Source organism: Rhinoderma darwinii, chromosome 5 (assembly GCF_050947455.1).
Source record: "Rhinoderma darwinii isolate aRhiDar2 chromosome 5, aRhiDar2.hap1, whole genome shotgun sequence".
NCBI lineage: Eukaryota > Metazoa > Chordata > Amphibia > Anura > Rhinodermatidae > Rhinoderma > Rhinoderma darwinii.
The window spans coordinates 95,733,294-95,746,373 of record NC_134691.1 but is presented as its reverse complement, the minus strand read 5'-3'; the positions used below and the strand labels follow the sequence as shown (position 1 = coordinate 95,746,373).

The 13,080-nt window shown below is 41.0% G+C and overlaps 1 protein-coding gene across 1 annotated transcript in view; it reads right to left on the bottom strand.

Annotated features, from left to right (window-relative positions):
• The window catches only part of B4GALT6 (beta-1,4-galactosyltransferase 6), a 112,310-nt gene that overhangs the window by 65,360 nt on the left and 33,870 nt on the right, over window positions 1-13,080 (bottom strand). The window contains exon 2 of the mRNA XM_075826310.1: window positions 9,325-9,441. Within this exon, the coding sequence (XP_075682425.1) occupies window positions 9,325-9,441 (117 nt within the window). The remainder of the gene's footprint in view (window positions 1-9,324; window positions 9,442-13,080) is intronic.

The window sequence follows — 13,080 nt, the reverse complement described above, 5'->3', positions numbered from 1 at the left end:
TTTTCTGTGGATGTTAACGCCAGAGAAGGTTTGGAATCTGCAGTGATTGAGTCAGCAGAGAGTTGGCGATTTTTATGCACTATTCGCACCCTGCGACCCCGCTCTAACTTTACATGGTCTGCCACTCTGTGGCTGAGTTGCTGTGATTCTTAAATGCTTCCAATGTACAATAATACCACTCGCAGTAGATTGTGGAATATCTAGAAATTAAGAAATTTCACAAAAGGACTTGTCGTAGTGGTGGCTTCCTATGACAGTACCACCCTGGAATTTAGTGAGCTCTTTAGAACGACCCATTCTTTCACAAATGTTTGTAAAGGCGACTGCAAGGCGAGGTGCTGGATTTTCTACACCTATTGCAATGGGACCGAATGAAACACCTGAATTTAATAATTAAGGAGGTTTGTCCTAATACTTTTGTCCATATAGTGAATCTAGAAATATATTTTTTTTCCATGACCAAGATACAATTACCCTTCAAATCCACCATGATCCAATGTTATTTCACTATAAAACATGACAAAGTCCAAGCGGAGAAAACTTTTTCCAAGAACTGTATGAGTAATTTAAATTACATTTTTATAAAAATATCATAAAACGAAGTAATAACTGACAAGCTATTAAATATCACAAACGCACGATGCCAAGTTAGTTAACAGTCCCAAAGTTCATTCAGCACGGAGAGACCTTGTAACAAGCAGGTATACAACAAGGTGAGAGGCGCAATGGAAAGATCTTTATCATTAAAAGAAAAAACTCAAGTAAAAAGATGAATATAAAATGTTAAAGTGATCCCATCCCAACTTTACTTATTGAGTATACCCCGCTGTGGTTATTAACAGGGTCCCTCCTCAGCCCTGGAGCTCCCTCTAACATTACCCATGGTTCTGTACAGAAAAGGTTGCACTGCTCTATTTCTGGACGCAATCCTGTAAAAACACGGTCTGATTAGATTAATGTATTACAAAAATTTGCGTAAGAACCACCAGAATGCCTGTTCGATAATTCCGAACAGATGCCGGTGCATGTTATATGTACAGGCTATAATGCTACACCAGGTATTCCGATAAATTATAATAAAAAGAATAAATAAAAAAATAACAACCAAGAGTAAAAGACCACTGGGTTTAAAGGGGTTATCAGACTTCTGGAAAAAACAGCAAACCGTAAACAAACAAAAAACTCACATCTTCAATCCTCCACCGATTCAGAGGTCCCACTGGTCTTTGTTTGCGAGTGGCCGGCATAGGACCGATGTAGCCATTCAGTGGTCACGTTCCGTACTGCTGGCATCATGGCTTCCTTCGCTGAGCGGTGATGGCAGTAGTGTTGTACGTGTCTGCTAAGGCCACTGATTGCAAGCGGCCGGCATGTGACCACTACAGCCAAATAAAGATCAAGGGGAACGCCAGAACGTATGCAATATTTGGCGGGTGATTAAGGGGTGAGTTTTTTTCTTTGTTAATTTAAAATATTTCCTTTGGTTAGAACCCTTTTAATACGGTAAATAAAAAAAATCTGAAAAGTATAACAGAACTTAAAAACACAAAATGATATCAGTCAAAGAAGATGAAACGGCGCATTCGGTATCCCCAATCTGGTAACAATAGTCATGTTATTGATCGGTCTCACACAGCTAGGTCAATGAAATAATATACAAAAAAAAAAAAAAAAGTTATGTTTCGAAATCTGTTGAGGCAACAATGCAAAAAAACCTGCTGCCTCCAGAAGGCTAAAATTGGCAATCCCAGTGATGATGTCTTTTATGACATCAGAATCGACGGAGGTGTATAAAGGGTTAAAAATTATTAAGGATTAAAGCAGAATGGAGAGTGCACCTGATAACTAAAACGTCTGCAATGTGGCAAGTACAGTGGAACAGGGAAGTATTCACAGCATAACGTCATATTGGACAAACAGGTTAAAGTGTTGCTCTAGGACTACAGAAAAGCAACTCCATTAATAGAAAACAAGATACAGAACTCCCCGCACGGCTGTGGTCCTCTCTATGAGCGTTCAGACCGTAACAGAGCGCATAGGGATATTAGTGCATTAGCGCATAGGGATATTAGTGCATTAGCGCATAGGGATATTAGCGCATTAGCGCACAGGGATATTAGTGCATTAAATGGGAGAATAGGGGATAGAACAGAGTAATAAAGGTAGCGGTGACTTTAATCATCGGGAATATCATTAGTTACTTATTTTAACGTATTGTTAAATATTATATGAATGTTCGTTTTTTTTGTGTTAACTAGAAATTTTGAATTAAATTACTAATACGAGAAGATACAAATAATTTAACATGTTGATCAAATGTTGGAAAACTCTACTTTGTTGTGTTTCACCTAAACTATTCCTGACTGCACATACATATACACAGCGTGAGAGAGGTTTTTTTTTTTGTTTTTGTTTTTTATATTGTGCTTGGGGGAATTTTTTTTTTATTTAACACACATACACCTTTATTTTACTGTATTTAATTTTTTTTTATTTTATTTTTTTACTAGTCCCGCTCGCTTGCATGATGTACTACAATACTAATGTACTGCAGTGTATCAGTAAACTGGGTTCACACAGAGTTTTTAGCAGGAGGAAAATCTGCCTCAAAATTCAGTTTGGAATTTTGGGGCAGATTTTCCTCTGCCTGCACGCCGATTTTCAAGGAGTTTTTCGCCCGCGGCCATTGAGCGCAGCGGGCATAAAACGCAGCGAAATACACTTTCTCTGCCTCCCCTTGATGTCAATGGGAGGTCAGAGGCGTAAATGCCCAAAGATAAGGATTGTCCCTTCTTTATTGAAATCAATAGGAGGCATTTTCGGCCATTTTTTGGTGCGTTTTGTGGCGCAGTTTCCACGTCAAAAAACTCAGTGTGATCCCAGCCTTAGGCTGGGTTCACACGACCTATTTTCAGACGTAAACGAGGCGTATTATGCTATAAGGCTACAATACGTCGGCAAACATCTGCCCATTCATTTGAATGGGTTTGCCGACGTACTGTGCAGACAACCTGTCATTTACACGTCGTCGTTTGACAGCTGTCAAACGACGACGCGTAAAAATACAGCCTCGTCAAAAGAAGTGCAGGACACTTATATACATTATATGCAGGACACTTCTTTCAGACATAATTTGAGCCGTTATTCATTGAGGTCAATGAAGCACAGCTCAAAATTTACGGCTGTCAGAGAAGCCTCGCAAAATGCGAGGAGGAGCAATTACGTCTGAAACGAGGCAGCTGTTTTCTCCTGAAAACAGTCTGTCATTTCAGACGTAAAAGCCTGCTATCGTGTGCACATACCCCAATACTGACAGACAACCTCCTATGAGGCCCTGCCGGAAGCAAGGCTTCGTAGGAGTACAAAGATGGCAGACCTGGGGGCCTTCATCAGGCCCCGAGGCCAACCGCGTCGCTGAGGGGGCCATTGGAACATTACAGGGCCACCCCCATGTCTAACAACTTAGATGCCGAGATTGCCATTGACTGCGGCATATAAGGGGTCCCGCTCATTACACTGAAACGTCAGGTGTAAGATACAGCCGATGCGCTCGATCTATGGAGCCCGTGAGCTTGCTCCATACTCCCGCACCCGACCTGCGCCTTAAATATACATGGCAGATGTCGGGAAGGGGTTAATTGATTCATTGCTTGAAATCTATTGAGCTTAAAGCTTAATTATGTTTTGAATATTTTACATAAACCCTTCAGGACGAAGCCATTTTATGCTTTTTAGTTTGTCACTCCCCGCCCCCAAAGAGCCATAACTTTTTTTTATATTTTCCATCAATGGAGCGGTGTGAGGGTTTATTTTTTTGCGGGAGGAGTTGTAGCTTCTATTGGCACTATTTAAAGTACCATAAAATGTATTGGGAAACAAAAAAAAATAAAAAATCTTTGTGGGGTGGAATTGTAAAAAAAAACAACTGATTCCTTCATTGTTTTTATGGCTTTCACCATGCGGTAAAAACAACAGCAACTTTACCTTTATTTTGTGGCTCAATAATATTACAGAGAGACCAAGTTTATATAGGTTTGTTTTAATATACTTTACTACTTTTACAATGGAAAAACAGTTTAAAAAAAAAAAACAACATACGTTATTTATTTTTTCATCGGTGGAGCTGCATGAGGGCTTATTTTTTTCAAGATGAGCTGTAGTTTTTATTGGCACCTACAACTTTTTAATCACTTATTAATTTTTTATTTTTTTTAGCGCTAATGTGACAAAAAAAATATAAAGAACGATTTTGGAGTCTAACTTTTTTTATGGCGCTCACCGTACGAGTTAAATAATATATTGTAATAGTTTGGATTTTACGGATGCGGCGATACCAATTTTACATTAGTATACAAGTTTACATTACTTTAGAGGGAAAAAAAATGGGAAGAGGGATTTTTTTTTTTACATTTCACATATTTTTTTTTACACATTTTATTAGTTCCCCAAGAGGACTGACTTAAACCAGCGATCGTTACATAGACAAATTTACAGCCTTCACAGAAGCAGAGGTCTTTATTAGGCCCCTGGGCTGCCATGACAACAATCGGCGCGTTGCGGGAGGGGGCAATGGGGTGTCATGCACAGCTGACACCCACACCAGAATGTGAGATTAGGCTGCAGTGCGCGAAGGGGGTTAAATCTACATAACTTGTTTAGTAACTTTGCAAATACTTAGCTTTATTGTACCTATTTTAACATTCCGCTAGTTGCCCTTGGAAACAGACAGCAGTTTATCTCCACTTTGTTGTCAGACGTGATGTCACACCTTCGCTCTAATTGCATTACCGTCATCTGAATTTTCACAAGTGATTGATAGCTTCCCCTTTATGAGCTCATATACAGATGAAGCTGTCAATCACTATATGTGCTGGCAGAAAGCCTGCCCCCTGGACTGGAAAGTATTAAAAGGGTATACTGCAACTTTTGTAATAAATGACCTAGCAAACCTCCTTTTATTCCTGAGATAAGGGGGCATGTGGGTTTTGGCATGTGATCATTTGTAGCCGGACACATCTCTGCGAGAAGGCATATAGCCCATTTTAATCTTAAAGGTTAACTAAACGTTCAAACTTCTGATATGTGATAGTGACGTGTCAGAAGTTTTGATTCATGGGGGTCCGAGCACTGAAACACCCACCAATCGCTAAAACAAAGCGGGAGAAGTGCTCATGTTTGCGCTCAGCCGCTTTGTTTCAGTTTGGCTTTTTCCGAAAATCAACGTAGCATAGTACAGGCTCAATAGAAAGTCTATGAGTCCGTACTCCGCTACATCGGTTTTCTGGAAAAAGCCGATCAGAAGCAAAATCGGCTGAGTGCTCACACGAGCAGCTTCGTTTAGCGACATGTCAGAAGTTTGTTGTACGCTTAGTTACCCTATAAAGTACTTTCATGACATCATGCACTCACTTTTTCCTTAGGTAATAAAACTCATGCAAAGATGCTACAGATGGAACCTCCACGTGTTGCTCCTTTCACATTCTTTGTACATGAATTCCATTTATAGTGAGACTTGTGGTCTTATCGTGACAACTGCTTTTATACTGAAACCAGTCCGGAGATCAGCTGATTGCCACGGGTCCAGCTTCAGAAAACCCAGGCAATAACAGCTACGGAAGTTTCTGCTGGCCATACATTTCTCATGCAATGGCTACTACAGGAAAAAATGAAGTGCTACATGCTGGCCATTCAAACGAATAGTCTTCCATATTATAAATGGATGTACCAGGTTTGCCAGAGGTAGAGCCAATATTTGCCACTACTCTCTGGCCTGTCTCATACAGCGGAGTCACAAACTGGGAACTACCCTCTATTAAAAAAGGGATTTATGGCAAAGTCACAGGATATGCTATAATGTCAGATAGATGCAGGTCCCACCACTGGGACCCGCATCTATTTCTAGAATGTGGCCCCCTAAACCAAGTTCAACATTTCTCTGTTCCCGCTGCCTCCCGAGCCACTTCCTGATTACATGATCGGAAATTACGAAAACAGAGTAGTACGCGAGCTACGCCGTTTCCGTAACTGCTATTCACTTCTATGGGAGTTATGGTAACAGAGTAGCGCAGCAAGCTGTAGATAAAACCTCCCTTGCAGATCGCACCACCACCCCCCCTTGTAGATATCACACACACCCGCTTGTAGATTGCACCACAGTAGCTCCCACTAGGAGCTGAATCCCCAGCCAAAGTGTGGGCAACCTCTGGCTGGGATTCAGCTCCTAGTGGCAGCTACAGTGGCGATATCTACAAGAAGAGAGGGGGGGGTGTGATCTACAGGGGAGTGGGGGTTGTGCTGCGATCTACAAGGGGGGTGGTGGTGAGACCTACATGTGGGGTTGCTATCTACAAGGGAGGACAAAGGCTGCATTGAGCAGCGGAAACGTTGCATCCTCTTCACATATGGGTGAATAAACAACACTTTTTGAGACTTACTATTTGAAGTGCTGCCTCTTTTCTTTTGAGTTGTTTACAAGGGAGGAGGGGTGCTGCGATCTACATGGACACTGTGGCACTATATTGGGGGGTGGCACTGGGTCGCTCTATGGAGGCACAGGGTCACTATGGGCGCACTACGTACAGGGACATTTCGGCACTATCTACATGGTCATTGTTTGTTTTTTTACAGCCATGGAAAAAAAAAAAAAAAAAAAAAGGACAGACGGACTGGAAATGGAGACACGGAGGCAAAACGGACATGAAAAACTGACATTTGATCAGTTGTTAATGGGCATTTTTTTTTCTGTCGTGTGACTGTAGCCTAAATGTATAATGCCTGGAGTCCCATTCACATGTACCGTGATCGGGCTGTGAAATCCATCTGACACACAGACCGTTTTTCACAGTCCAATCGCGGTCGTGTGAATCCGGCCTTAATGTCATATATTTAACACTCCATGGTGGGGTCGGTACTGCACAGGGTCCTGCTCAGACTTCAGACACTATAATTGTGCGGCGCGATCTGCCTGGCCCTGCTGCAATTTACACTGCTCTCACCTGCAACGTCGGAGACCGGCTGAGGTGGTGACGGGCGGAGAGGGATGTTAGTGCACACAATGCATCATTGATTATAGATTCTGTTAACCTGTTCCCTGCCGGGGAACACAGAAGTTATAATCAATTACCGTATTTTTCGGACTATAAGACGCACCCAGGTTTTAGACAACAGGAAATATTTTTTTTCCTATTTGTTAACAATAATTTATTCTGTTTCACCACATTCTGAGGGCCAAAACTTTTTTTTAATCAATTGAGCGGTGTGAGGGCTTATTTTTTTGCGGGATGAAATTTTATTTTTTACATTATTTTTTTTAGTTTTTTTTACACTCCTAAAAATGTATCTTACATTTTTTTTTTTTACACATTTTATTAGTTCCCCTAGGGGACTTGAACCAGCGGCCACACTACGCTGTTTCCCTAACTCCCATAGTAGTGAATGGCCGTTACGGAAGCAGCGTAGCACGTGAGCTACGCTGTTTCTTTAACTACTGTTCAGTTCTATGGGAGTTACGGAAACAGTGTAGCTAAGCGAGTTGCGCTGTTTCAGTAACTCCACATGTAATCCAGTGGCCGGGAGAGAACAGAAAGCTATAACGGGGTTTAGGGGGCCCCGGTCTAGAAATAGGTGCAGGTCCCAGAGGTGGGACCTGAATCTGACATGTATGACATATGCTGTGGATAGGTCATAAATGTCCTTCATAGAAAAACCCTATAAATGCCACGGTCGCGATTGACCACGACATTTAACTAGTTAAAGGGGTTTGCCATAAAACACATGTATCCCCTATCCACAGAATAGGGGCTACATGTGAGATCGCTGGGGGTCCGACTTATCTGTTCCGCAGCTCCGTAGAGATCAATGTAGAGCCGCTCGCGCATGCGCAGAAGAATCACATTGATCTCTATGAAGCTGCCGGACACAAAACACGGACGTTACAGCTTCTCATGCAGCGCTTTTGGTAACTTTCGGTCCCCGTTCTCCTTATCGATCACACATGTATCTCTTATCCTGTGGATAGGGGATACATGTGTTTTATGGCACAAGCCCTTTAAACTGCCAGGAACAGCTAAATTGCTGTCCCTGGCCGTTATAGCAGCGTGTCAGAAGCGGACACCTGCAGTGTATGGAGTGGGTTCAGCGTGTGAGCCCACTCCATACATCATCCCCTCCCTGCTCCATGATATGCCGGCATGTCATGGGTCGGGAAGGGGTTAAGTAATGAAGCGTTCGTGGCGCCCGGCGATGCCGGGTCCCTTGACTGCGGACTATAAGACGCAGGGCCTTTTTAGCAAGATTTATTCTTGCTAAAAACTGCGTCTTATAGTCCGAAAAATACGGTAGATAAACGTTTTTACAATTGTATTTCTGATAAAGTATTTGCAGAGGTTAAAAGTTGTGAAGTTACGTACAATTATTATACTAATATATGTTAAGTTAGTAATACCAAGAGATAATTGAATAAATTATTTTCTTAATATAAATGTTAAATTAAAAAAACGGGAAAAAAATAAGAAAATAGAGATTCAAAATCGAAAATCACCCAAAGCATCGGAAAAAAATATAGATTTTAGTTTTGGGCAAAATCGCTCTGCCCTACTTAGAACATACCAACAAACAGAAGGAGATAGACTTGGCTGCACACGTGCTTGCACTCTGCGGTTTCTAAAGCTTCCCATTGACTATAAAAAGGATAGAGCGCCATTCATATGGGTGGCTGACACTTCCCAGTGTCTCACTCCATTTCTAGGGGGGTTCCAGGGCAGAACATGGGACACTCCTGTAAGCACTTTCATTAGTTGCTTGGGATAGTCACATGGACTGAGCCCTCACAATGAATAAAAATACAGTGATCCATCAAGTTACAATGGCCTCAGATTACAATAAATTTAACATAGAATGGTCATTGCGGGTCCAACCTTCCTTAGAGAAAGGGTGCTACATTAATTCAGTTAACTCTGTGCCATGTTAAGTAAAACAACCTATTTAATAAGAGAACATGAATGTCTGTGTCCGTTATTTGCATGTCTTTGGGTTTTTTGTCAAACAGAATGGGTACTTAAAAAATGTAGGCTGGAAAACCACTTCAAGTTCAAGTCGAATCTACTAATAATGCCATAAAAATCTGAATAGGTGGAGGTTCCAAGCATTAATTCTGAGAACAGGGGTTACTGGATCCGGTTTCCCACAAAGAATTGTCCAGCTATACAGGTCACGCTCCATTAAAGACAATGTTTAACTGCAGATTTTGAACATAGATATCGTCAACTAACAAAAGCAGAAAACCTTAAAAAAAAAGAAAAAAAAAAAAAGATAAAAAAGTCTTACCTGTTCCATTGAGTGTACTGTTTTTATTGGTATACTGTCTAAGCATATGTCCAATGGTTCGAACGTTGTCTCTTAGCATTATACCTTGGGCTTGTACCATGAAGAGGTAGGTGTTTGCTAAAACAAAAATATAAAAAAGGGAAAAATATATTCATTTACATGTATTAAAAAGAGGAAACACTGAAACTCATAGAAAAGCTAGAGTAGGAAGGCGCATATAAAACATGCTGCAAAGCCGCCGCGTAGGACGGGCGCCCATCAATGCTTTAGGAGAATTTTCACATATTGTAAGGTGCTGTGTGTCCACAGCTTTTTAACCCCTGATCACACCAGGCGCATGACATAACTGAAACATGCGAACCCTTTTCTTCCATTTTTTTTTTGCAGTTTCTGTAGAGAACAAGTATTTATTATGTTATACCAGGTTACAAGCAATTCCACAGGACAAGATATGAATGAGAACACATCACTTCTATTAAAGAGGAAGACGTATAAACACACTGGTTATAAAGTTACTTATTCAGCCAGTCGGGGCGTTCAATTATAATCTGGAACAATTTCCTGGTAACCCTAATGTACCCACCAGCGATGGCAGTGCTCAAACTTAATACAAAAGAGGACTATATATGTCATTTGCGCCTCAAGTATATTATATAGGGATTATTATCATATTTACATTCTTACCATTTTTGTAGTGGTAGGTGCCAAACAGACTTCTCGTGTATCTTATTTTTTTTTTTTTTAAAAAGGTTTGGTTCTGTATTTTTAGATGCTATGTAGGCCACATCCACTTATAGTTTATTGCCTATGTTTAACGTATATGTCAGGAAAAGCATCCATTACCCATAGACTCCAATGGTATATGTTAAATGGATTGGTCATAAACGCTCATGACCCTTTGCATGACGTATAGGTTATAGTGGTCTACGGGTAACATGTTGCACTGTTAGGCATCCATCACCGTTATACTATTACAGTATCCCGTTTAACCTACACGTCACGTAAAGCTATTAAAAAGATGTAAACGTTTAAGGGATGCCTGTGATGTATGCCATACAGCGGCATATGTCAACCCATAGGTTCCCATGTTAAACAAAAGTAAACGATGCGGTATGGAATAGCATAGTCTACTACACTATACCTTACTTGGAAAAAAAAAAGTGGGGATAACAAACGTAAACCAGTCCGACGGAGGACAAGAAGTATACACTTTTTTGGTCTCCGTTTAGTAAATCAAGCCCTATGGACACGTTTAGCATGAACACTGGGAGCTTTCCAGGCATACGCGCTAGACTTGGCTGTGAACAGGGCCTTACCAAAGATTTGTGTGCCATATGGGCTAATAGCTCAGAGGACCAGTACCCCCAGCAAACAAGGAAGCTGAAGCCAGGAAGTCATTTCCCCTGCAGTAGCGGCTTCAGGGGAAATGTAATATTACACGACGGATATTTTAGATAAATGTGGGAGTCACACTAAGCAGGGTTTTTAGTCTCCTCGGACAGAACGGCAATTCTACGTTTGGTTTATTGCCTGGATTGTCTCTTAGATAAATAAAGCTACTGCTCAGCTCAAGCCTCACCTCCCCTGACTACTATTAGCTAGTACCTCAGAGGCTATTGTTATTCGTAACAGGAAACCTTGGCATATGTCCTAGAAAAACAGAACTAACTCAATTATGTGTCTCCCAAGGTGACCGATTCCATCCTAGTATACAGAGACATACAATTCTAGTGTGTGTGTGTGTGTGTGTGTGTGTGTGTGTGTGTGTGTGTGTGTGTGTGTGTGTGTGTGTGTGTGTGTGTGTGTGTGTGTGTGTGTCAACGCAACTAGAAATGCCCTACCTTACCCAATCTACTATCGGTAAAGGAGTTTAGTTTTATGTCAAATCGGGCATCTAAAGAAATAAAAAAAAATATATATATATATATATATATATATACACACACACACACACACACACACAAAACACACCTATATATCCCACAGGTGAACTTGACTAATAAAAAAGATCTGATACTGCTAGGAATTTCATATTCCCCAGCAGAATCATCTGGAAATCTGAAGGTTACTAATATGGGTCCAGACTATGGACTACTAATGGAAAATTCCTTCTAACCCTTATTTGCAGGGATGGGCAAAACCCTGCAGTCTCTGGGAGACAGACATTCATAGACAAAAACAGGAATCCCCAAAAAGGAGACGCCAGAAATGTAGAGGTGCATTGGCTACCGGATTTGTGGCGTTCTGGCTGTATGTAACTATTGAGGTGCTTGAACATCTAAGCGGGAGGGTATTCAAATGAAATAATGCTTTAATATTATGGAATACAAGTGTATGTAAATACATGAATATCTGGCCCAAGTGGGTCGAATCTGGATTTCATAAGGGCCTATATAGGCTACAACATTGTTGTGTTTGTGATCATTTTGGCTCGATGTACGAGTACCTGGATATTTGGATTCTTGCCTTTTTGTACATTATGTTGTACAAAATTCGCGTTAAGAGCCATTACCACATTGGTGTAAAAGTGTATACTGTAGTATAGTGTATATCGTTTGAGAAACAAGGAGACATTTTGCAGTATTATACCAAGAAATAAGCGGAAATGTATTTTTTCACTTCTATCAATCACGTGGTTTTCCAGGCCCAAACAAGTAGTCAACAAGAAAATAAAAAGGTTGTGCCTTTTAACAGTAGGATGTCCTTTAGTGAATTGACCATCTGCCATTTATTTGTACAGTCATTATCCAAAACCACTTTTTCTGGGGCCAAGTCAAACAAATGACAGCATTTGTAAGCATTCATTGATGAAACATACAAATATTACTGCTAGATACACAGGACAGGCCTGTTTCCATTCCAGAATCATACAGGGCATGAACTAAATGCCTACCCAAAGTGCTGGAAAACAGGAAAAGCCCTGATTGTAAGTGGTCCTCTTCTTCTGCCATTGGTGTTACAAACCTTGTTCACGTGAAAGGGAATGTCCCACTTGGGAACCACATCCCACTATGAGCAGACAGGTGTTAGTCGGTGCCTATCCATGTATTAAATGGATGGCCATACATCTGATTGGCCACCATGTAACATTAGATTTCCCTTGCCTGGCTGGCCTCGGCTCCCACTGCCAAATTCAGGTGTTTAACATGGGAGACACTGTGGTGACCGGCTGATCCCAAGTAAAGAGGTTATCTGTGAGGAGACAGTGTCTTCCTCGGACACTTGAGGTCATTCAGTCGAGCATTGTGTACGAGTCTGACCCCAGAGCCAAATGTACAATAATATGGTTCTGAACCTAATACCCAGTTTGACTAATGCTATGACATCCCTGGTGTCTAAGGACAATACGTAGGGGATTGGAAAGCTAAGCCGTTGCATAGAGAACGTGGCTGGAGCTGAATAGAATATACTGTAATATAATATAACATTGTATTGAGTAGTCTTAGCAACAATGTAACTACGTGACATTAACAGCGTGAGACAGGATTTGGCTTTCATTTATTATCTATGTGCAGATCTGACCTGATTGAAACCTACTTTATCTGAAAATCATTTGTAATTTATTTCCTTATTTCCAAAGAGGTAAACCAATACACACCCAGGAAAACATGACAGGAAGTCAATGACCAAAGAGCTCATAGCAGAAAAAAGACATACGTCTACATAAACGGAGAGAAAAAAAACAAAAAAAAAAAAACTTCATGAGACAGAACCTCCGGTCTTTAATCTGGATCAGCAACAGAAGTACAAACTGTA